Source organism: Mustelus asterias, chromosome 14 (genome assembly GCF_964213995.1).
Source record: "Mustelus asterias chromosome 14, sMusAst1.hap1.1, whole genome shotgun sequence".
In the NCBI taxonomy this organism is placed as follows: Eukaryota; Metazoa; Chordata; class Chondrichthyes; order Carcharhiniformes; family Triakidae; genus Mustelus; species Mustelus asterias.
In genome coordinates, this window is record NC_135814.1 from 98,719,220 (window position 1) to 98,745,979 (window position 26,760).

General features: G+C 47.5%; 1 protein-coding gene and 1 pseudogene across 1 annotated transcript in view; one reads left to right on the plus strand and one right to left on the minus strand.

The window, feature by feature from the left end:
- The window catches only part of LOC144503424 (protein FAM237A-like), a 43,078-nt gene that overhangs the window by 15,052 nt on the left and 1,266 nt on the right, over positions 1-26,760 (plus strand). Inside the window, exon 3 of the mRNA XM_078227732.1 lies at positions 13,465-13,867. Within this exon, the coding sequence (XP_078083858.1) occupies positions 13,465-13,867 (403 nt within the window). The remainder of the gene's footprint in view (positions 1-13,464; positions 13,868-26,760) is intronic.
- LOC144504215 (U2 spliceosomal RNA) lies at positions 3,073-3,219 on the minus strand (annotated as a pseudogene).

The following is a 26,760-nucleotide window of genomic DNA, read 5'->3' on the forward strand; positions in this document are numbered from 1 at the left end:
GTTAACCTCAGATTCAGAATAACATCACATCTCCCCACATTATACTCCATCTGACGCGGGCGGCATGGGTGGCACAGTGGTTAGCACTGCTACCTTATAGTGCCAGGGACCCGGGTTCGATTCCCCGCTTGGGTCACTGTCTGTGTGGAGTCTGCACGTGCTCCCCGTGTCTGCGTGGGTTTCCTCCGGGTGCTCCGGTTTCCTCTCACAGTCCAAAGATGTGCGGGTTAGGTTGATTGACCATGCTAAATTGCCCCTTCATGTCAGGGGGATTAGTAGGGTAAAAATGTGGGGAATAAGGCCTGGGTGGGACAGTTGTTGGTGCAGGCTCGATGGGCTGAATGACCTTCTTCTGCACTGTAGGGATTCTATGCCACCTTGTTGTTCACTCACTTAGCCTGTCTGTATCTCTTTGCAGTTTCTTTGTGTCCTCCCCACAGCTTACACTCCCATCTAGCTTAATACTGTCGGCAAACACGGATACATTACTCTCCAGTGGTCTAAATCACTAATATAGATTGTAAAAGCTGAATCCAGGCATTAGTCCTTATGACACTTCATTAATTACAGCCCGCCAACTTGAAAATACTCTGTGCATCACTAATCTTTGTTTCCTGGCCATTAAACAATCTGTCTAAGCTCATATATCGCCCACAACTCCATAATGCCGTTATCTTGTGTTCCTTATACCTTTGGTGTGAAATCTTATCATTATCTTTCGGAAATGCATGTATACTATGGGTGGGATTTTACGGCCTTGCTTGGGCGAGGCCGGAAATTCCTACCCGAGGTCAACGGAGATTTCCATTGTCGGACCCTCGCCCACGTGCAGACTCGATGGGCCGAATGGCCTCCTTCTGCACTGTAGGGTTTCTATGGTTTCTATGGTTTCACGCCGATTCGGTGGCGGGCGAGGTGATAAAGTTCAGGCCTATGTCTACTACCTCCCCTTTATCTACCCGACTGGTTCCATCCTCAAAACATGGCTGAGGTAATAGCAGATGCGTAAGTAGTTATTTATCAAAATTCACTGGACTCTGGGGTAGTGCTGGCTGATTGGAAAACAGCTACTGTTACGCCGCTGTTTAAAAAAAGGAAGTAGACAAAAGGCGGGTAACTACAGGCCAGTTAGCTGAACGTCCGTAGTTGGGAAGATGCTGGAGTCCATCATTAAAGAGCAAATAGCAGAGCACCTGGATAAGAATGGTTCGATCAAGCAGACGCAGCATGGATTCATGAAGGGAAAGTCGTGTTTGACGAATTTACTGGATTTTTATGAAGATGTGACTAGTGCGGTTGACAGAGAGGAACCGGTGGATGTGGTGTTTTTAGATTTCCAAAAGGCATTCGATAAGATGCCTCACAAAAGGTTGCTGCAGAAGATTGGGGCACACGGAGTTAGGGGTAAGGTGTTGGCGTGGATTGGGGATTGGCTATCCAACAGGAAGCAGAGAGTTGGAATAAATGGGTGCTTTTCTGGTTGGCAGTTGGTGACCAGTGGCGTGCCGCAGGGATCGGTGCTGGGGCCTCAACTGTTTACCATTTACATAGATGATCTGGAGGAGGGGACCGAGTGTAGGGTATCAAAGTTTGCTGATGACACGAAGATGAGTGGGAAAGCAAATTGCGTGGAGGATGCGGAAAGTCTGCAGAGAGATTTGAATAGGCTGAGCGAGTGGGCGAGGATCTGGCAGATGGAATATAACGTTGGCAAATGTGAGGTTATCCACTTCGGAAGAAATAATAGTAAATTGGAATATTATTTAAATGGAGAAAAATTACATCATGCTACTGTGCAGAGGGACCTGGGGGTCCTTGTGCACGAATCGCAAAAACTCAGTCTGCAGGTGCAGCAGGTGATCAAGAAGGCGAATGGAATGTTGGCCTTTATCGCAAGGGGGATAGAATATAAAAGCAGAGAGGTCTTGCTGCAACTGTACAGGGCACTGGTGAGGCCGCAACTGGAGTACTGTGTGCAGTTTTGGTCCCCTTATTTGCGAAAGGATATATTGGCCTTGGAGAGAGTGCAGAGAAGGTTCACCAGGTTGATACCAGAGATGAGGGGTGTAGCTTATGAGGAGAGATTGAACAGATTGGGTCTGTACTTGTTGGAGTTTAGAAGGCTGAGGGGTGATCTTATAGAGACATATAAGATAATGAAGGGGCTGGATAGGGTAGAGGTAGAGAGATTCTTTCCACTTAGAAGGGAAACCAGAACTAGAGGGCACAGCCTCAAAATAAGTGGGGGCCGGTTCAGAACAGAGTTGAGGGGGAACTTCTTCTCTCAGAGGGTAGTGAATCTCTGGAATTCTCTGCCCATTGAAGTGGTGGAGGTGACCTCGTTGAATATGTTTAAATCACGGGTAGATAGATTTCTGATCGATAAGGGAATTAAGGGATATCGGGAGCAGGCGGGTAAGTGGAACTGATTCGCCTCAGATCAGCCCATGATCTTGTTGAATGGCGGGGCAGGCCCGAGGGGCTAGATGGCCTACTCCTGCTCCTATTTCTTATGTTCTTATGTATTCTCCTCAATTTGCTTCACAGTGCCAGGGACCCGGGTTCGATTCCCGGCTTGGGTCACTGTCTGTGTGGAGTCTGCATTTCGCCCCATGTTTGCTTGGATTTCCTCCAGGTGCTCCCACAGTCTGAAAGACACGCTTTGGTCATGCTAAATTCTCCCTCAGTGTACCCAAACAGGCGCCGCAGTGTGGCAACTAGGGGATTTTCACAGTAACTTCATTGCAGTGTTAATGTAAGCTCTATTTGTGACACTAAGAAATAATCTTTAACTTAAATATATATTAAATATAAATTTATTCCGATCCCTGCCATTTTCTCATTCCCCATGATAATATTTCCTGTCTCTGCCTCCAATTGTCCAGCCATTACTTTAGCTACTCTCCTCCTTTTTTTTTGGTTTTTATTCCAATTCAATCAAATCAAGTCCAATTCCGAGTCTCAACAAGTTGAGACATTCCCGATCCAAGCTGACAAGACAGGGCTCGCACCTCTTGTCTTGGGCTTGATCTACATGATCCAAGCTGATTGGAGTGGGCATAGCTCCTCCTCCAAGGCTTGATGTCATTTGCATCTTAGTCAAAAGGCCGAGATGCCGCTTTTAAAAATTGCTTCAAACGAAGCTAAAATGTAACCTAATGACTTCAACCAAGCATGTCGATACTACACTTGATCTTAGCCAAAAGGCCGAGAAGGCATACTCTCCTTTTTATGTTTGCGAAAGCTCTTGCATTGTTTATGAACTACTAGCTAGTTCACTCTAATAATCAACTTTCTCTTTTTATTCCACCATCTATTTGGTCATTATTTGCAACATTGTTTTAATCTAATAATATCCTTAATTTCCCTAATTAGCCATGGACGGATGTTTCTTACTGAGTTTTTCTTAATGTATTTTTGTTGAACATTTTCAATCATTTATTTAAATGTTTTCCACTGTATTTACCATACTTTTAGGCTATTTATCCAATTAATTGTAACCCGCCCTTCTCTCATACTTACATAATTGACTTTCTGTTAAGTTTACGATTCTTAACTTGAGGATGCTACTTTAAAACTTTACATGGAATCAAATTTCATGATGATCACTTTTCCCAGAGGACATTTACTATGAGAATGTTAATTAACCTTGCCTCATTACACAATACCAAATCTGAAATTGCTTTATTTCAATGTATTATTCTAGGAAATGGTGATAAAAGCATTCTACATCTTCCAGACTACTTTTGCTCATTTTGATTTGTCCCATCTATATGAAGATTAAAGTTAAAATAACATCTCTGTTCTTTTTTATTTTGGCACTGGGCTGTCTGACTTGGGTCGGCACGGTAGCACAGTGGTTAGCACTGCTGCCTCACACCGCCAGAGACCCGGGTTCGATTCCCAGCTTGGGTCACTGTCTGTCTGGAGTTTGCACATTCCTCTCGTGTTTGTGTGGGTTTCCTCTGGTTTCCTCCCACAGTCTGCTGGTTAGGTGCATTGGCCATGCTAAATTCTCCCTCAGTGTACCTGAACAGGCGCCAGAGTGTGGCGACTAGGAGATTTTCACAGTAACTTCATTGCAGCATTAATGTAAGCCTACTTGTGACTAATAAGTTAACTTTAGATTATATTTTATTGCTGCTTAAATGGTTTCAATGGGGTTTAGTTTATTTTTAATCTGGGCCTAATGCACGCTCTTGGAGTTTACGACCTTTTCAATTGTTGTGGGAAGAATGATTGACAGGTTAGGTGGGAATTCTTTTTCTCTCTCTCCCAAGAGTTCTTTCACTGGATGCTGGCTAGTTAGGAACTATCGGACTCCAACTGAAAAGCAGTGTGTTTCTGTGTCTCTCCCTGGTATTTGAAGTTCTGCTGACTAGTTAGAAGCAGTTTTTCTTGCCTTCCTGGAGTGAAAACTTTACTCTTGGTGGTCTGCTAGCTGGATGTAAGCAGCGACACTATTTCTACTTCAAGAGGTGCTGGGATTTTCAGAACGGAGAAACCAGAGTTTAAATTCTCCAACCAAAGGAGTGATTCACAGCAGGCTTTGCAAAGCTGCAAGTTCCAACACCATGTCAGCATTCTTATTTTCTGTGCTAAACCTGGAATGGCTGTATGTTTGTAAGGAGGTTTGTTGGTGTTGGAACAATGCATTTAGTTCATAAAATTATAGAATCATAGAATCTACAGTGCAGAAGGAGGCCATTTGGCCCATCAAGCCTGTATCAATAACAGTCCCACCCAGGTCCTATGCCGTAATCTTCCTAATCCCCCTGACATACACAGGGGCAATTTAGCATGGCCAATCAACCTAACTCGCACATATTTGGACTGTGGGAGGAAACAGGACCACCTGGAGGAAAGCCACGCAGACACGGGGAGAACGTGCAAACTCCACACAGACAGTCACCTGAGGCCAGAATTGAACCTGTGTCCCTGACGCTGTGAGGCAGCAGTGCTAACCACTGTGCCACTGTTGTTAAGGTTTGTAACAATATCATGGTTGTTTTTTTCTCGGTAAAAGTTATTGCTAATTTTCTTTCTATGTGTTAACTATATACTTAAATAAACTTTGTTCGATAAAAGCTCCCTAGCGGGTCATTTGAATCATACCTGAGTTAAACACCTCATGCTCCCCTAGCCAAATTAAAAGTGCAAAATGTATATTCCAGGCTGACTTCATAGAACACCTTGGAGTTTCTGACCTGGATTATAACAAGTGTCAGAGGTGCTGTCTTTCAGATGAGACATTAAACTGAGGACCTGCCTCCCTTTCAGGTGGATGTAAAACATGTCTCTATTTTGGAAGAGGAGCAGGGAGGCATTCCCATGTGTCCTGGCCAATATTTATCCCACAATCAATGTCGCATAAAATATATGTTTATCTATTCCTCATCACATTGCTATGTGTGGGGGTTTGCTGTGTGTAAATTGGCTGCCGTGTTAGTTCAAAAGTAACCATGATGTGGAGTTGCCGGCGTTGGACTGGGGTGGGCACAGTAAAAAGTCTCACAACACCAGGTTAAAGTCCGACAGGTTTATTTGGTATCACGAGCTTTCATGATATCACAACACTCCGAAAGCTCATGATTCCAAATAAACCTGTTGGACTTCAACCTGATGTTGTGAGGCTTCTTACTGAGTTGAAAAGTACTTCAGTGATTGTAACGCCTTCGAGATGCGACTAAATAAATACAGCTTGTTTCTTTCTATTGTTGAAACAGATAGGCCGGAATTCTCTGACCTCGCCTGCGGCTGGGATTCTCCAGTCCCACTGCAGTGAGTGGAGCTCTGGCTGAGCGCCAAATTCTCCCTTCGTGCTGGCAGCGGGGCGAATGGGATCGGAGAATCCCGGCCGTGATCTGGTCATTCCTTCAATCGCAGCACGTGGGATCTTGCTGTGCATACAATTGGCTGCCGTGTTTTGTCAAATCCAACAGTGGTGGGTCTTCGGAGAAGTATTTCAATGGTTGCAAAGTGTTCTGTGAATGCCAATCTCTCGTGTTAGTTCAATGTCACAGGCCCAAACATTTTGTTCAGTTTATAATTATCTTATCGCATTGTCTAAGCAATGCTAAAACTACTAATGTCACCTCAGCATCTATCAAAGTCCTGACTGTGGCCCAATATTGTTTCATCCACTTAAAAGTATTTCCCTGTTATTTTGCTCTTTCTTTAACCTGTTCTAACCTGGTCACATTGTTAAACCAAACTTAAAGAACATAAGAACATAAGAAATAGGAGCAGGAGTAGGCCATCTAGCCCCTCGAGCCTGCCCCGCCATTCAATAAGATCATGGCTGATCTGACGTGGATCAGTACCACTTACCCGCCTGATCCCCATAACCCTTAATTCCCTTACCGATCAGGAATCCATCCATCCGCGCTTTAAACATATTCAGCGAGGTAGCCTCCACCACCTCAGTGGGCAGAGAATTCCAGAGATTCACCACCCTCTGGGAGAAGAAGTTCCTCCTCAACTCTGTCTTAAACCGACCCCCCTTTATTTTGAGGCTGTGTCCTCTAGTTTTAACTTCCTTACTAAGTGGAAAGAATCTCTCCGCCTCCACCCTATCCAGCCCCCGCATTATCTTATAAGTCTCCATAAGATCCCCCCTCATCCTTCTAAACTCCAACGAGTACAAACCCAATCTCCTCAGCCTCTCCTCATAATCCAAATCCCTCATCTCCGGTATCAACCTGGTGAACCTTCTCTGCACTCCCTCCAATGCCAATATATCCTTCCTCATATAAGGGGACCAATACTGCACACAGTATTCCAGCTGCGGCCTCACCAATGCCCTGTACAGGTGCATCAAGACATCCCTGCTTTTATATTCTATCCCCTTCGCAATATAGGCCAACATCCCATTTGCCTTCTTGATCACCTGTTGTACCTGCAGACTGGGCTTTTGCGTCTCATGCACAAGGACCCCCAGGTCCCTTTGCACGGTAGCATGTTTTAATTTGTTTCCATTGAGATAGTAATCCCATTTGTTATTATTTCCTCCAAAGTGTATAACCTCGCATTTCTCAACGTTATACTCCATTTGCCATATCCTCGCCCACTCACTCAGCCTGTCCAAATCTCTCTGCAGATCTTCTCCGTCCTCCACACGATTCACTTTTCCACTTATCTTTGTGTCGTCTGCAAACTTCGTTACCCTACACTCCGTCCCCTCCTCCAGATCATCTATATAAATGGTAAATAGTTGCGGCCCGAGTACCGATCCCTGCGGCACGCCACTAGTTACCTTCCTCCAACCGGAAAAACACCCATTTATTCCGACTCTTTGCTTCCTGTCGGATAGCCAGTCCCCAATCCACTTTAACACACTACCCCCAACTCCGTGTGCCCTAATCTTCTTCAGTAGCCTTTTATGGGGCACCTTATCAAACGCCTTTTGGAAATCCAAAAACACCGCATCCACCGGTTCTCCTCCATCAACCGCCCTAGTCACATCTTCATAAAAATCCAACATGTTCGCCAAGCACGACTTTCCCCTCATGAATCCATGCTGCGTCTGATTGATCGAACCATTTCTATCCAGATGCCCTGCTATCTCCTCTTTAATAATGGATTCCAGCATTTTCCCTACTACAGACGTTAAGCTGACCGGCCTATAGTTACCCGCCTTTTGTCTCCTTCCTTTTTTAAACAGCGGCGTAACATTAGCCGTTTTCCAATCAACCGGCACTACCCCAGAATGCAACGAGTTTTGATAAATAATCACTAACGCATCCACTATTACCTCTGACATTTCTTTCAATACCCTGGGATGCATTCCATCCGGACCCGGGGACTTGTCCACCTTCAGTCCCATTAGTCTACCCAGCACTGCCTCTCTGGTTACATTAATTGTATTAAGTATTTCTCCTGCTGCCAACCCTCTATCGTTAATATTTGGCAAACTATTTGTGTCCTCCACCGTGAAGACCGACACAAAAAACTTATTTAAAGACTCAGCCATATCCTCATTTCCCACTATTAACTCCCCCCTCTCGTCCTCCAAGGGTCCAACATTCACTCTAGCCACTCTATTCCTTTTTATATATTTATAAAAACTTTTACTATCATTTTTTATATTAATTGCTAGCCTAGCTTCATAGTCTATCCTTCCTTTCTTTATCGCTTTCTTAGTCTCTCTTTGTTGTTTCTTAAATTTTTCCCAATCACTTGTTTCTCCACTATTTTTGGCCACTCTGTACGCAGCTGTTTTTATTTTAATACTCTCCTTTATTTCCTTCGTTATCCACGGCTGGTTCTCCCTTTTCTTACAATCCTTGTTTTTTGCTGGAATATATTTTTGCTGAGAACTGAAAAGGATCTCCTTAAAAATCCTCCACTGTTCCTCAGCTATCCTACCTGCCAGCCTGCTCTCCCAGTCTACCTTAGCCAATTCATCCCTCATCCTATCATATTTCCCTCTGTTCAAACAGAGGACACTGGTTTGGGACCAAACTTTCTCCTCTTCCATCTGAATCAGAAATTCGACCATATTGTGGTCACTAGACCCAAGAGGGTCCTTCACAATAAGATCCTTAATTCTACCTACCTCGTTACACAATACCAGATCCAAAATAGCTCGTTCCCTCGTCGGTTCCGTAACATGCTGTTCAAGGAAACTATCCCGACAGCATTCTAAGAACTCTTCCTCCATTCCACCCTTACCGACTTGAGTCTGCCAGTCAATGTGCATGTTGAAGTCCCCCATGATTATTGCCGTTCCGTTTTTACACGCATCCCTTATCTGCTTGTTTATAGCCCTCCCCACCTCAACATTATTATTTGGGGGCCTATATACCACACCTACTAGTGTCTTTCTCCCTCTACTATTCCTCATCTCTACCCATAACGATTCCACGTTTTGTTCCTCAGAGCCTATGTCATCCCTCAGTACTACCCTGATATTATCTCTTATTAATAGCGTGACCCCACCACCTTTTCCTTCCTGTCTATTCTTCCTAAACGCCTGATACCCCTGGATATTCATCTCCCAGTCCTGGTCACCTTTCAGCCACGTTTCTGTAATGGCCACTAGATCGTACCCACTCGTGCTGATTTGCACCATCAACTCATATACCTTGTTCCGAATGCTTCGTGCATTCAGGCAAAGTGTCCTTATTCCAGCTTTTATCTGGACCCGCTTTGATGAGTCGCGAACACCCTCTCCCTCTACTCCCTTATCTAAATTACCGCCTTCATTCACTTGCACCCTCTCCTCTACCATTAATTTTGTAATTCCCCTTACCCCTGCATCCTCCACCCCATCAATTAGTTCCTTGATCCTAGTCAACTCTTCTAGCTCCCCTCCCCCAACCTATCTAGTTTAAATTCTCCCCAGTAACTTTAGCCAACCTACCGGCCAGGATATTGGTCCCCGTGTGATTCAAGTTCCACCCGTTTTTTGTATACAGATCACCCCTGCCCCTAAAGAGGTCCCAATGGTCCAGGAACCTGAATCCCTGCCCCCTGCACCAGTCCCTCAGCCACACATTCATCTTCCACCTCACTCCATTCCTGCCCTCACCTTCCCGTGGCACAGGCAGTAATCCTGAGATTACTACCTTTGCTTTCCTCTTTCTCAGCTGTCTCCCTAATTCCCTGTACTCCCTTTTCATGACCCCTTCTCCCTTCCTACCCACATCAGCGGTACCAATATGTACCGCTACCTCAGGCTCCTCTCCCTCCCACCTCAGGATTTCCGGGACGCGACTAGCGACATCCTGGATCCCGGCCCCAGGGAGGCAGACCACCATGCGAGAATCCCGCCTACCTCCGCAGAAACGCCTGTCTGTCCCCTTCACCATCGAGTCCCCGATTAATACCGCCTTCCTCCTCTTTTCCTTAGCCCTCTGAGTTACAGGGCTGGACTCCACTGCGGAGACACGGCCACTGCTGCTTCCCCCAGGCGGGCTGTCCCCCCCAGCAGTACTCAAGCAGGAGTACTTGTTGTGCAGGGGCAAATCCACTGGGGTGCTCTCAACCACCCTAGCCTTACCCTTCCTGGCCATCACCCACTTGGCCTCCTCCCGTTGCCCTGGTGTGACCACCTGATGATAGCTCTTGTCTATCACCTCCTCATTCTCCCTCATCAGCCTAAGATCCTCGAGCTGCAGTTCCAGCTCCCTAACACGGTCCCTCAGGAACCGCAGCTCGACACACCCCTCACAGATGTGGATGTCCGGGAGGCCAGATGCCTCCAGGACCTCCCACATCCTACACTGGGAACAACACACTGGTTTCACACTCATACTGGACACTTTATGTCAAGTAAGACAGTGAAAAGTTAATAAGAGTGTAAGGAAACAAAAAAATAAATAATTAATTAAAGTCAGAAAACCCACTCTCTTACCCTCAGCCTGCTCCTGGGAACAAATCCCTGATATTAACAACTGATATTAAACCCAAACAACTGAGATTAAACCCAAACAACTGAGATTAAACCCAAACAACTGATATTAAACCCAGAACAACTGAGATTAAACCCAGAACAACTGATATTAAACCCAGAACAACTGATATTAAACCCAAAACAACTGAGATTAAACCTAAACAACTGATATTAAACCCAAACAACTGATACTAAATCCAAACAACTGATATTAAATCCAAACAACTGATACTAAATCCAAACAACTGATATTAAATCCAAACAACTGAGATTAAACCCAAACAACTGATACTAAATCCAAACAACTGATATTAAATCCAAACAACTGATACTAAATCCAAACAACTGATATTAAATCCAAACAACTGAGATTAAACCCAAACAACTGCGATTAAACCCAAACAACTGAGATTAAACCCAAACAACTGATATTAAACCCAAACAACTGAGATTAAACCCAAACAACTGAGATTAAACCCAAACAACTGAGATTAAACCCAAACAACTGAGATTAAACCCAAACAACTGAGATTAAACCCAAACAACTGATACTAAATCCAAACAACTGATACTAAATCCAAACAACTGATATTAAACCCAAACAACTGAGATTAAATCCAAACAACTGAGATTAAACCCAAACAACTGATATTAAACCCAAACAACTGATACTAAATCCAAACAACTGATATTAAATCCAAACAACTGATACTAAATCCAAACAACTGATATTAAATCCAAACAACTGAGATTAAACCCAAACAACTGATATTAAACCCAAACAACTGCGATTAAACCCAAACAACTGATACTAAATCCAAACAACTGAGATTAAACCCAAACAACTGAGATTAAAGCCAAACAACTGAGATTAAACCCAAACAACTGAGATTAAACCCAAACAACTGATATTAAACCCAAACAACTGATACTAAATCCAAACAACTGATACTAAATCCAAACAACTGATATTAAACCCAAACAACTGAGATTAAACCCAAACAACTGATATTAAACCCAAACAACTGATACTAAATCCAAACAACTGATACTAAATCCAAACAACTGATATTAAACCCAAACAACTGAGATTAAACCCAAACAACTGAGATTAAACCCAAACAACTGATATTAAACCCAAACAACTGATACTAAATCCAAACAACTGATATTAAATCCAAACAACTGAGATTAAACCCAAACAACTGAGATTAAACCCAAACAACTGAGATTAAACCCAAACAACTGATATTAAACCCAAACAACTGATACTAAATCCAAACAACTGATATTAAACCCAAAAACCTGATATTAAACCCAAACAACTGATATTAAACCCAAACAACTGAGATTAAACCCAAACAACTGATATTAAACCCAAACAACTGATACTAAATCCAAACAACATCTGTCGTGATTGGTCTCTCTCAATGTCAGTGCCATTGGAGTGCTTGTACTCGGTTTTGTTAACCAGATTAAAGTTTATTTATTAGTGTCACAAGTAGGCTTACATTAACACTGTAATGAAGTGACTGTGAAAATCCCCTTGTCACCACGCTCCGGCGTCTGTTCAGGTACACTGAGGGAGAATTTAGCATGGCCAACCCACCTAACCAGCATGTCTTTCGGACTGTGGGAGGAAACCAGAGCCCCCGGAGAAAACCCACGCAGACACGGGGAGAATGTGCAAACTCCGCACAGACAGTGACCCAAGACAGGAATCGAACACGGGTCCTTGGCACTGTGAGGCAGCAGTGCTAATCACTGAGTCACATGTAGGCCAGACTGGGTAAGGACGGTAGATTTCTGTCTCTAAAGGACATTAGTGAACCAGATGGGTTTTTTTTTACAATAGTTGTTGAGAGTTTCATGGTTAGTTTTTGATTCTTGAATTATTAATGAATTGATTTTAAATTCCACCAGCTGCCATGGTGGGATTTGATCCCATGTCCACAGAGCATTAGACCGGGGCTCAGGATTATAAGCCCAATGAAAGTACCACTGCGCCACCATCTCCCTCTATGTAGCACCTTAAACATAGTGAAAGGAAGCAAGGGATGCACAAAAGATCAGAATTGGAGGAACAAAGAGATCTCAGTGGGTTGTGGGGTTGGAGGAGGTTGGAGAGAGGAAGGGATGAAGCCATCGAGATACATGAACACAAGACTGAGTATTTTAAATTTGAAGTGTTACGGGATTGGGAACCAGTTTAGGATAAGGGGTAAAGCTTTTAGGACTGAGGTGAGGAGAAATTTCTTCACCCAGAGGGTGGTGAATGTGTGGAATTCACCACCACAGAAAGTAGTTGAGGCCAAAATGTTATCTGATTTCAAGAAGGAATTAGATATAGCTCTTGTGGCTAAAGGGATCAAGGGATATGGGGGGAAGGGGGGATCAGGATATTGAATTCGATGATCAGCCATGATCAAAATGAATGATGGAGCAGGCTCGAAGGGCAGAATGGCCTTCTCCTGCTTCTAATTTCTATGTTTATATAGCTCAGTGAGCACAGGGTTCAAGACAGTATTGTCATCAACGTGTTACAACACAGCACAGTGACAAAGCCGGGCAGGTTTCACAGACAAAGGGTGGAATTTTCCCGCCTCCCACAGGAATCGTAGTGGGTGGGACAAGACTATGCAAAGGTCCATTGACCTCGGGCAGGATTTTCCGATCTCGGAGTGAGTGTGGCTGGAAAATCCCTCCCAGTGCCTCTCAGGTAGCAAAATGTCCCAAGGTCACAGGTCTGTTACCATACAAAATTTGAGTCCTATTGGACAAGTGACAAACAGCTGGGTCAAAGAGGTGAGTTTTAGGGATCATCTCAAAGAGAGGTGTGGAGATGGATTTCTAGAACTTAGCATCCAGGCAGCTGAAGGCACAAAGTGAAGGAAAATGCAAGAGAACAACATTGGAGCACAGAGATTCCAAAACTCATAAATAAGGGAATATTAGTGGGCAATGTTCCCAGTATAAAAGGTGTCATGTCAATCAGTGGTTAAGCAATGTTTGAACCATTTACTCATTCCCCTTTGATACAAACTCTCATGTCCCTATTTCTTTTGCAGGAAATGGGCCTCACGAGTGTAAGATGGCTGGCGAGGAACCACAGTTTTCTCTGCGCGCTGTCTCTGGTGGGATTGCTGTTCCCACCCCTATACCCGTGCCACGGACAGATTGACCCACTAGCTCTGGGTCGAGCGGACCCTCTGTGTTGGGAATCCTCCTCCACCCTGCTCCTGGAGATGAGGAAGCCCCGGATAGCAGACACTGTCAGTGGCTTCTGGGACTTCATGATCTACCTAAAGTCGTCGGATGAATCCAAGCACGCCGCTCTCTTCTGGGTCCTGGCACAGATGTTCTGGGACATCTATGTGGACTGTATGATCTCTCGAACCCATGGACTGGGACGAAGACGCTTTATTGACGATGAGAAGGAACTAACTGCTCTACATGCTCAGATCTCAGGCAGTATGTCTCCATGCCATCCTCTGTTCATTCACCCATCAGTCCCTGTTTTTAGAATTTACCCTGAAGGGTCTAGTTTGATGAGGGGACTTTTCCACACAACTTTTTTGTTCTTTATTCTTCCATGGGATGCGGGCGTCACTGGCTGGGCCAGCATTTATTGCCCACCCCTAATTACCCCTTGAACTGAGTGGCTTTGCTAGGGCCATTTCAGAGGGCAGTTGAGAGTCAACCACATTGCTGTGGAACTAGAGTCACGTGTAGGCCAGACCAGGTAAGAATGGCAGATTTCCTTCCCTAAAGGGCATGAGTGAACCAGATGGGTTTTTACAACAATCAACAATGGTTTCATGATTTTTAATTCCAGATTTTTTATTGAATTCAAATTTCACCATCTTCTGTGGTGGGATTCGAACCCGGGACCCCAGAGTGTTACCCTGGGCCTCTGGATTACTACTCCGGTGACAATACCACGAGGCCACTGCCTCCCGCTAATAGAATCATAGAATCCCCACAGTGCAGAAGGAGGCCATTTGGCCCGTCACCGTCAACAATCCCACCCAGGCCCTATCCCAGTAACCCCATATACCTACCCTACTAATGCCCTTGACACTAAGGGGCAATTTAGCATGGCCAATCAACCTAACACACACATTTTTGGACTCTGGGAGGAAACCAGAACATCTGGAGGAAACCCATGCAGACATGGGGAGAATTGCACAGTCACCCAAGCCGGGAATTGAACCCGAGTCCCCGGCACTGTGAGGCAGCAGTGCTAACCACTGTGCCACCATGTAGCCTTCTGTCATTTTGCCCAAGTGGCCATTCTCAATCCTAAGCCTGGACAACGGCAAGATTCACAACTTGTATTTATGTAGCGTCTTTAATGTAGGAAAACTTCCCAAGGCACTTCACAGAGACTCCATCAAGAAAATCTGACACTGAGTCAAAAGGAGGAAACATCAGGACAGGTGACCGAAGGTTGGTCAGTAAAATAGGTTTCAATGAGAGTCGTAAAGGGAAGAGAGATAGAGATTTGGAAATGTTTAGGGAGGAAATTCCAGGCCTTCTTTTGTGACTTAGGGCGCGATCTTACCAGCCATTCACGCCCTCTCCCGCTGCAGCGAGGCTGGAGAATTTGGCGCCCAGCCCAATCTCCGTTCACTGCAGCGGGATGGGAAAATCCTGCCGGCGTGAACGGCTGTAACATTCCAGCCTAGGTGCCAAATTGTATTTGATGATGCTTCTGTGAAGATTTGGGACATTTTATTATGTTAAAGATACAATATGGATGCAAGTTATTTGTCCCACCCCTGGTTTATGCTATGACGGACGGGATTTTCCAGCCGCGCTCGCCCCAAGACTGGAAAATTCCTCCCGAGGTCAATGGATCTTCGCACGGTCCGTGTCCTGCCAGCTACAATCCCCGCGGCAGGAGGGGTGCGAAAATTTTGCCCAATATGCCAGAAGTAAGCAGAAGGTAAATCTGACACCAAATATATTTGCAACTAAATTGTTTATTGTGTTTAATCAGGTCTCAACATCCTTCCTGTGTAAGCAGCTGTTATAGAGAGAAATAAACAAAGTTAACCTGCTTTCCCTCTGGATAGAACATAAACATAGGAACATAAGAACTAGGAGCTGGAGTTGGCCATCTGGCCCCTCGAGCCTGCTCCACCATTCAGTAAGATCATGGCTGATCTTTTTGTGGACTCAGCTCCACTTACCTGCCCGCTTACCATAACCCTTAATTCCTTTACTGTTCAAAAATTTATCTATCCTTGCCTTAAAATCATTCAATGAGGTAGCCTCAACTGCTTCACTGGGCAGGGAATTCCACAGATTCACAACCCTTTGTATGAAGAAGTTCCTCCTCAACTCAGTCCTAAATCTGCTCCCCCTTATTTTGAGGCCATGCCCCCTAGTTCTGGTTTCACCCGCCAGTGGAAACAACTTCCCTGCTTCTATCTTATCCATTCCCCTCATAATCTTATACGTTTCTATAAGATCTCCCCTCATTCTTCTAAATTCCAATGAGTATAGCCCCAGTCTACTCAGTCTCTCCTCATAAGCCAACCCTCTCAACTCTGGAATCAACCTAGTGAATCTCCTCTGCACCCCCTCCAGTGCCAGTATATCCTTTCTCAAGTAAGGAGACCAAAACTGTACACAGTACTCCAGGTGTGGCCTCACCAGCATCTTATACAGCTGCAACATAATCTCCCTGTTTTTAAACTCCATCCCTCTAGCAACGAAGGACAAAAATTCCATTTGCCTTCTTAATTACCTGCTGCACCTGCAAACCAACTCCTTGAGATTCCTGCACAAGGACACCCAGGTCCCTCTGCACAGCAGCATTTTTTACCATTTAAATAATAGTCCATCTTGCTGTTATTCCTACCAAAATGGATGGCCTCACATTTACCAATATTGTACTCCATCTACCAGACCCTTGCCCACTTACTTAAACTATCATAGAATCCCGACAGTGCAGAAGGAGTCCATTCGGCCCATCAGATCTGCACCGACCACAATCCGACCCAGGCCCTATTCCTATAGCCCCACATATTTATCCTGCTAACCCCCTGACACTAAGAGACAATTTAGCATGGCCAATCAACCTAACCCGCACATCTATGGACTGGGGGCGGTAACCGGAGGACACGGGGAAAATGTACAAACTCCACCCAGACAGTGACCCAAGGCCGGAATTGAACCTGTGTCCCTGGCGCTGTGAGGCAGCAATGCTAACCACTGTGCCACCATGCCGCCCATCTCTCTCCCTTTGCAGACGTAATCATCACTGATTCCTGGCCTTGTGAGGAAATGTTCAAAGATTTCTAAGTCTCCGGTCATGCGAGTTGCCCTTGATAAATCATCATGTTGTGATAAAAGTTACTGCAAACAAGGTGGCCAGAAATAAGGGCCTGAATTTTTTGACCCGGATGGAGCCTGTGCTGAGGTGAACCCAGGAACATAAATTCACTCCACCAAGTGGAGGGCCAGTTCTCTAAATCCATCCCACTCTCCGACTATTTTCCTGATGGCGGGATTGAAGTGGGTGGGGAGCACAGCTAACTGCCTGTCGGCAGCCAATTGATCTTGTTAAAGGTCTATTAAGACCACTGTTGGAGGTTGACTGGAATTTTCTCGTTGGCCTCCAGCCCTCCATAGGCACTGGGGAACAGTTGCCAGGAGGTGGCCTCCCAGTGTGAAACTGGGGAAATGGGTAGGGGGCAGTGCTCCAGGCAGGCTTTATGGGGGCATATTCTGACCCTGCTCTCCACTGAGATCATCCAGTCCCACCCAAAAACTGTGCCTCCGAGGCTCCTGTGGCAGATTCAGAGTTCCTCGGAGTTCCACCTCCATCTGCACCCCCCCTCCCCCCACCACCCCTCCCCGCCCACCCGCCCCCCCGCCACCCCACCAGGACACGGGTATGTTTGGTGGGCAGCGGGAGGGAAGGGGAGGGGGACAATTGCCCTTGGCGGTGGGAGGGGGGGGAGCAATGGGGTGGGCATTGGGTTGGAAAGGCCAGGGGCGGAGGGAGCACAAACCTTTGGGATGATCAATTGGGACATAGGCCTGGCTTCAACTGTGGCCAGGGGCAACCCTAGGGGAATGGACTCCCACTGCACAATGGTCTGGTCTGGTCACAAAGATGTGGAGATGCCGGCGTTGGACTGGGGTAAACACAGTAAGAAGTTTAACAACACCAGGTTAAAGTCCAACAGGTTTATTTGGTAGCAAAAGCCACACAAGCTTTCGGAGCTCCAAGCCCCTTCTTCAGGTGAGTGGCCAGTAAGTGGCCACTGGTCACTAAGACCATAGGCCCTATTTTACCATTGCGTCGCGCCCGTTTTCGGGCACAAAAACGTGGTAAAGTCGGGTGTGAGGCCATTAACGCGATTGTGCCCACGTCCGCACAGATGGCCACTTTACTGAGACCCGGGAATGGCGGCAATCCGATTTGCGCCTGAAACAGGCGCAACGGCGATTTAAATGCATTTGCATGCATTTAAATTGAATTAATGAACTGCCTGCCCAACTTTGTCAGCATTTCCCCCTTTACCGCCGCGTTCGCCGATCCGGAATTGCGTCGAAATGGACCTGCTGAATAAAAGTCTAAATCGGGCGCTCCAGCTGCTGAAGAGGTAAGTTCAGAGCTTCCAACGGCTCTCTGACTCAGATCGGTGGTGGGGTGGGAGGAGGAGGTGGGCCAGATCATTCTCTGGTTGGGGGGGGTGGAGGGAAGTGAGGCCAGATTGTTGTCTGGTTGGGGGCGGGGGGAGGAGGGAGGCGGGTAAGATGTATCTCTGGTGGGGGGGGGGGGGCAGAGAGAGGCCCGATCGCTCACTGGTGGGGGGGCGGCAGATGGATCTCTGGCGGGGGGGGGGGGGGTTCCGCTGCCACTCTGCGGGCGATTGGTGGGGGGGGAAGGGGCAGGGGGTCGCGATCGGTCTGGGTAGTGGAGGGGGTGTGGATAACGGGGACAGTGATGTCTGTGGGGGCCATCGCTCCCGCTTTTCGCTCCCGGGCCGTTTTCTCCGCTTTCTGTGGCCCGGAAGCGATCTGACACGGGCGCGCTTTTTCACATTTTTTTCTAACTGCGCATGCGCAGTTCAGAGCTCCGATCATTTCAGGCGCGCTAAGCCCCGCCCACAGCACGATTCAGACCCACAATTTTTTTTTCAGGCAAAGTGCCTGAGAACAGATTCCCAAGTCGGATCTGAATTGTGCCCAGATTCAGCACTTAGAATGAAAATGGTAAAATCAGACCCCATGTCTTAAGTTAAAGGTTGGAAGGAGGGTGCTCCCATTTTAGGGTGCCCTCTCTCTTTCTCGCCTGAAAAAGCAGGCGGCATCTCCATCAGCCCCCGAATGGCTCCCTCTTCAATCTGAGAGTCTGCCCGCCATCATTAGTTGGACATTGAGCCTGTTCCCAGGCCTCTTTACCACTAGCTCCCCATTATCTGTTTCCTATACCAAGACTATCAGAATGTATCGACAAAATTAGGCTAAAAGGATTATCCTGCACCTCCTCAGAAAATAAGCAACAGTCAATTAAATTATGCCCTTAAAAATTAAACCCGAAAGCATTCTAGGAATGAGCAAAGTAACCATTTAATTAGCACGAGCTACTGTTTAAATCTACAAACTATTTATAATATGGAGATGCTGGCGTTGGACTGGGGTGGGCACAGTAAGAAGTCTCACAACACCAGGTTAAAGTCCAGCAGGTTTATTTGGAATCAGGTGAGTGATGATGAAGGAGCAGCGCTCCGAAAGCTCGTGATAAGTCAAAAACTTAATTAATTGAGAATAAATCGAATTTGAACCCCATGTTTATACATATGTAAGGGCACATTTTAAGGAGCTTCTTCTTGCCTCTGGGAGTCGTTAAATTAGGAGGAACCAAGGTGTGGATTTAATTTTCGATTGTGAAGGTAAGTGAATTAGAATCATAGAATCAATAGAATCGGGTGGATGGAGCTATTACAAGGGGGCATAACTATAGGATTCATGGTGGGAGATATAGGAAGGATATCAGAGGTAGGTTCTTTACTCAGAGAGTGGTTGGGGTGTGGAATGGACTGCCTGCAGTGATAGTGGAGTCAGACACTTTAGGAACATTTAAGCGGTTATTGGATAGGCACATGGAGCACACCAGGATGATAGGGAGTGGGATAGCTTGATCTTGGTTTCAGATAAAGCTCAGCACAACATTGTGGGCCGAAGGGCCTGTTCTGTGCTGTACTGTTCTATGTTCTATGTTCTAATACAGTGCAGAATGAGGCCATTTGGCCCATTGAGTCTGTACCAACCACAATCCCACCCAGGCCCTATTTCTGTAACTCTCATTTACCCTGCTAATCCCCTGATACCAGGGACAATTTAGCATGGCCAATCAACTAACCTGCACATTTTTGGCGTGTGGGTGGAAACCGGAGCACCCGGAGGAAACCCACGCAGACACGGGGAGAACGGTGCAAACACAGACAGTGACCCAAGGCCGGAATTGAACCCGGGTCCCTGGCGCTGTGAGGCAGTAGTGCTAGGCACTGTCAGGCAGTAGTGCTAACCACTGTGCCACCGTGCCACCCCTTTTTTATAGAATCCTCACAGTGCAGAAGGAGGCCATTCGGCCTATTGAGTCTGCACTGACCACAATCCCACCCAGGCCCTATCCCCATAACCCTACTTATTTACCCTACTAACCCCCTGACGCTAAGCGGCAATTTAGCATAGCCAATCAAACTAGCCCTGGAGTCTGAGAGGAAACCGGAGCACCCGGAGGAAACCCACGCAGACACGGGGAAGAATGTGCAGACTCTGCACAGACAGTGTCTCAAGCTGGGAATCGAACTCGGGTCCCTGGCATTGTGAGGCAGCAGTGCTAACCACTGTGATACCGTGGGGACACAGTCTAGGTTCACAACCCAATGCAGCACTGAGGGAGCCCAGCACTGCCGCAGCTGCCATGCCTGACCCCAGAATGTCCCACAGCATTTACAAGTGATGCAATGTAGCCTCTGCTGCAATGTGAGAAATGCAGCACCCAATTTGCACACAGCAAGTCCCTAATGTGAGAACTGACCAGGTAACCCGCTTTAGTCCTGTTGGTTGGGCGATGAAGATCGGCCAGAACATCAGGGAGAATTCTTCCTCGTTCTTTCTCAAACTGGTACCATGGGATCATCTTTATGTATGCCTGAGGATTTTAGCTCCATATCTGAAAGATGGCACCATCTGCCAGGGCAGCACTCCCTCTGCACTGCACTGGAGCACCAGCCAAGAGTTGGTGCCCAAGGGTAGAATTATCCAAACCATTGTTGGCGTGCTTGCAGGAGGAGGGCTCATAAAATTGCCTAGGGAGCATACCCACCGTGCCTGAAATTTTATGGGGGGTGGGGACGAGGGAGATGACACTGAGGGGGGGAGACGGTGGGGGGTGGTATGTCTCTCACACAAGCCTATGTCCCGATTGATTGTCCCAAAGGTTTGTGCTCCCTCCGCCCATGGCCTTTCCAACCCAATGCCCACTCCATTGCTCCCCCTCCCCGACAGCCAAGGGCAATTGTCCTCTTCCCCTCCCGCTGTCCACCAAACACACCCGTGTCCTGGAGGGGGGTGGGGGGAGGTAGGGGCTACTGGAACTCCGGGGAACTCTGAATCTGAGAACTGGGTGTAGTCTCCACCATGGCCGCCATTCCCAGTGACGATGACAGAACAACCAGTCACTCTCTGAGGCAGGGCTTCCTCGCTAGTGAGTCCCCAGCCAATTCTAATCTTTTCTTTTCCTGAAAAATCCTGCCTTAAGTCTCTGGTGTGGAATTGAATCCCGAGTCCAGTTTGAGGATAAGGGGTCATAGTTTGAGGATAAGGGGTAAACCTTTTAGAACTGAGGTGAGGAGAAATTTCTTCACTCAAAGAGTGGTGAATGTGTGGAATTCACTCCCACAGAAAGTAGTTGAGGCCAAAATGTTGTGTGATTTCCAGAAGAAATTAGGGGCGGAATTCTTCGGAGGTCTAAAAGCTGGAAATTCCCGCCTGATTGTCAATGGAATTTCACATTCTCTGCAACCCACTCGCTAAATTTCCAGTAGCGGGCGGGATGGGAGAATTCCGGCCTAGATATCGCTTTTGGAGCTAAAGAGATCAAGGGATATGGGAGGAAGTAGGGGAATCAGGATATTGAATTCGATGATCAGCCATGATCAAAATGAATGGCGGAGGAGGATCGAAGGGCCGAATGGCCTCCTCCTGCTTCTAGTTTTTGTGTTTCTATGAATGCTTAACCCTGTAACACAGATTTGAGAATGCGGTCACGGAGCCCCTAGCTAACCGCTCACCTCAGGGCTCAGCCACCTTAACTCATTTGTCATTGAGAAAGATGTCTGCATCTGAAGGATTAGCCGACCTTTGCTCGAACTCTTGGGTTTTCAGTATAACTCCATTCTTCTCGATGTGTTTGTTCTATTAACGAGTGCTGCACACACAGAATAACTGACCTTAAATCTATCATTGTTGACGATAGTTGACATTATACACTGCGGGCCAAATCTTACCGAAAAATGGCAATGCTGGTTCCGCCGCAAAATAACAGAGCCCGGAACCTTACCATCGTTCATGCCAGCGGGATTTTCCCATCCTGCCACAGTGAACGGAGACTTGGCTGGTTGCAGTGGGAGCGTGGTGTGAACGGGTGGTGGGATCACGCCCGGAGTTCCCTCCAACAGTGCCGGCATATTTTTGGGCAGAATCTTATGCCACATTATAATAATTTTTATGCCCACGAGTTTCACGCCACTCCAGTGACACGTTTCCACTGATTCACCTGCCCAGCAATGACTTACCTGCTGCAAACACTGGGGAGCTTCATATAAACCCTTCCCCAGCACTTGCCCCACAACGGCAGGGGATGGCACCATGCTTTTCGGATGGGGCCCTCACAAAGATGCTGATAGGGTGGATTAGAGGTGAGACACCCCCTACTCCTGCTCCGGGAGACAGCCTTCCAGTAGGATCACACCCCCTGCCTGGGATACAGTGGCAGCCCTGGTCAGTGCAAGCGCACTCCAGCAGAGGGCAGGGCAGCAGTGTTGGAAGAAGATGGGCAGCACGGTGACAGTGATTAGCACTGCTGCCTCACAGCGCCAGGGATCCAGGTTCAATTCCCGGCTTGGGTCACTGTCTGTGTGGAGTTTGCACGTTCTCCCCGTGTCTGCGTAGGTTTCCTCCGGACGCTCCGGTTTCCTCGCGCACTCCAAAGACGTGCGGGTTAGGTGGATTGGCCATGTTAAATTGACCCTCGTGTCAAGGGGATTAGCAAATTAAATATGTGAGATTATGTGGTCGGTGCAGACTCGATGGGCCGAGTGGCCTCCTTCTGCACTGTAGGGATTCTATGATTCTATGAAGATGAATGATCCTTTCTGCCTCTTTTCTCCTGTTCTGTCTCAGCTTCCGATTCCCTGGCTGAGATTTTCCTGTCCCTTCCTTGGCCAGAACCATCGTGGTTGGAACTGGAAAATTTGACGGACCAGGTCCGCTGACTTCAGTCGGGAATTTGAAGGGCGGAGTTTCCAGCTCCTGTCTCTACCTGAGGATCCATTTGGGAAGAGTTCTTTTCATTAAAGGCTTTGGGTGGGATTTTCCAGCCCCATCTGTGATGTGCTTTGTGCAGGCGACTCATCATTGGTGGGATTTTCCAGTCCCGCCGTTATGGCGTTTCGGGTGGTTCACCTGCTATGCGAACATCCTCATTCAGAAACAAAACCCACCAACTTAGTAACCGGGAATGGCCAGATCAAAAGGGGCTGTCGCTGGTCTCTGGCTGGGACTTTAACCCCAACCTCACTTGTTGAGAATGTTGCCCTAATTTCTAATGGTTCCCCCCCACCTCCCCCCCTCCACCCTCCAGCGACCCCTCTCCCCACCCTCCTCCATGTCCCGTGTTCATCCTCAGTTACTAACTGGTCAGGTTTCCAAAATATTTTTGCATCTTGTTGAACTGGCTCCCATTCTCAGAACGAATTGGCTCCTAAACATGGCCTGTGTGTTAAGGTCATATGCCTGGGATTTTGCACCCATAGTTTCACAGGGGTGAAAACTTCCGCAAGAGATCAAGAGTGAGGTCTCATGGTGTGATCATTTACCCCCCCTCCCCTTCCCCCTGCCCCACTGTCATTGATGGAATTTCCTGTTCATACCAGGTCAGGAGCAACATGAACCTGGCAAAGAGACCATGCTGAGGGCACACAGATAAGTACAGCCACCAGGCAGGGGTGGGTAGTGCCCCCTGCAGTGCCTCTGAAGTATCAGGAGGCAGCGCCAATGGGCAGCACTGGGGTGGGGTAGGGGGGGGGCGCGGGGGTTCCTCTGTGGAGTTTCAGGCAAGGAGCGTCCTGTGTGCAAATGAAGGGGATCTTCATGCCCATGGATGGGGGGGGGGGGGACCCCCTGTGTACATTGTTGGCGGGTCCCCGTGTACATGGTTGGAGGATCTCCGTGCACATAGTTGGGCTGGCCTGTGTACATGGTTGGGGTGGGGTGTTCCCTAAGTACACGGTGGGGGATTGTCTTTGGGTAGGGGTGTTCCCCGTGCCCATAGTGTGGGTGGGGGGGGCCACTGTATATATGGGCGGGAGGGTCTCCGTATCCATGGTAGGGGGGAGTCCTTGTGCACTTGGTTTGGGGGGGTTCTCCATGTAGGTTGGGGTGTTCCCTATGTACACAGTGGGGGGTATCTCTGTGTCTGTGGGTAGGGAGTTAGGATTCTTTGATTTTTTTTTAACTGGAACCCTTTAAAAAGATTTCTAGAAAGTCAACATGTTGCCAACTCCTTGGCCCCCCGCCCTGCCAGTGTGATGGTGTGGGACACGCCTCTAGGACATTTTCCTACCAAGCGCGGGACAATATGGCGAGAAAATCCGATTATGCAGCTGGCGGGCTACATACCACTTTTCTCACCCCATGCGGCACCGAGAGAAAAACAGAAACTTCACCTGTAGGCCGGGATTTTCCAGTCCCACTCATAAGCCAGGATTTTCCAGTCATGTCTCTAGGCTGGGATTTTCCAGTGCCACCCATAGGCCAAGATTTTCTGGACCCACCCATGGGCCAGGGTTTTTCAGTCGCATCCATAGGCTGGGATTATCCAGTCCCCCCATAGGCCAGGATTTTCCAGTCACACCTGTAGGCCAGGATTTTCCAGTCCCGCCTATAGGCTGGGATTTACCAATCCTGCCCGCAGGCCAGGATTTTCCTGTCCCGCCCATGGACTGGGATTTTCCAGTCCCGTCTGTAGGCCGGGATTTTCCAGTCCTGCCTGTATACCGGGATTTTCCTGTCCCGCCCATAGGCTGGGATTTTCCAGTCCCGCCAATGTTGGGAATTGGCATGGGCAGGACCAGAAAATTTGGAAAGTAGCCGGAAGTCCATTGATTTGGGTGGGAATCTACAGTCCCACCAGCATTGAAGCCACTCAACACAAACATCCATTCAATCATTGAATTAGATCATGTGCCTAAACTCCATTTACCCATCTTAGTTCCATATCCTTTCATACCCCCTAGCTAACCAGGAGCTAACAATCTCAGATTTCAAATATTCAGTTAGCATGTGGCCTCAACAGTTTTTTTAGGGGTGGAGAGTTCTAGATTTCCACTCCCCTCTCCATGAAGAAATGCTTCCTGACATCAGGGGCGGGGCACGGTGGCACAGTGGTTAGTGCTGCTGCCTCACAGCGCCAGGGACGCAGTTCGATTCCCGGCTTGGGACACTGTCTGCGCGGAGTTTGCATGTTCTCCCCGTGTCTGCGTGGGTTTCCTCCGGATGCTCCAGTTCCCTCCCACAGTCTGAAAGACGTGCTGGTTAGGTGGGTTGGCCATGCTAAATTCTCCCTCAGTGTACCTGAACAGGCGCCAGAGCGTGGTGACCAGGGGATTTTCACAGTAACTTCATTGCAGTGTTAATGTAAGCCTACCTGTGACACTAATAAATAAACTTTAGTTTACTTTTACTTTTACAGTCTTGACCAGCCAAGCGCTTACTGTAAGGTGGAACCTCCTTGTCTGGACTCGCTCCCTCTCAAGGGAGTGGGTGAGTGCGGCTCCAGCGACACATCAAAGAAGCTCGTCACCCTCCAGGACAAAGCAGCTCGCTTGACTGGATTTAAACATCCACCACTTTAAACGTCCCCTCCACCACCGACGCTCAGTAGCAGCAGTGTGTACCATCTACAAGATGCACTGCAGCAATTCACCAAGGCTTCTTCGAACATCCAAATCCTGAAACTCCACCATCTAGAAGGAAAAGAGCAGCAGGCACATGGGAATACCACCACCTGGAAGTCCTCTCCAAGCTACTCCCCATCCAGACTTGGAAATATATCGCCGATCCATCCAGGACAAAGCAGCCTTCCTTGATTGGCACCCCATCCACAAACATAAACTCCCTCCGCCACCGACGCTCAGTAGCAGCAGTGTGTACTATCTACAAGATGCACTGCAGGAATTTACTAAGGTTCCTTAGGCAGCACCTTCCAAACCCATGACCACTAGCATCTGGAAGGATAAGAGCAGCAGATACATGGGAACACCACCACCTGGAGGTGCCCCCTCCAAGTCACTTACCATCCTGACGTGGAAATATATCGCTATTCCTTCACTGTCGCCAGGTCAAAATCCTGGAATTCCATCCCTAACAGCACGGTGGATGTACCTACACTGGGGACCGAAGCGGTTCAAGAAGGCGGCTCACCACCACCTTCCCAAGGGCAATTAGGGATGGACAATAAATGCTGGCCCAGTCAGCAATGCCCACATCCTGTGGAAGATCGATCCAATCCACTTATTTAAAACAATAAAACATTGACACGGTGGCACAGTGGTTAGCACTGCTGCCTCACAGCGCCAGGGACCCGAGTTCGATTCCCGGCTTGGGTCACTGTCTGTGTGGAGTTTGCACGTTCTCCCCGTGTCTGCGTGGGTTTCCTCCGGGTGCTCTGGTTTCCTTCCACACTCCAAAGACGTGTGGGTTAGGTGGATTGGCCATGCTAAATTGTCCCTGAGTGTCAGTGGAGCTAGCAACGTAAATTCATGGGGTTATGGGGATAGGCCTGGGTGGGATTGTTGTCGGTGCAGGCTCGATGGGTCGAATGGCCTCTTTCTGCACTGTAGGGATTCTATGAACATTCTTGAGGATTGATCAATAAATGCAGCTTCAGGAGCAGTACCCACACTCAGAGCGGATGCAACTTTTGTTTCTGATATGCTGAGTTAATGCGCTGGAAATCTAGTAACGTGTTGTGCGTGTTGCACCAAATGTCACTGCTCCAACATGGAGGTCAGGCAGAGAAAAAGTGTTGCCAACTCTGGCTGGATATTGCCCAG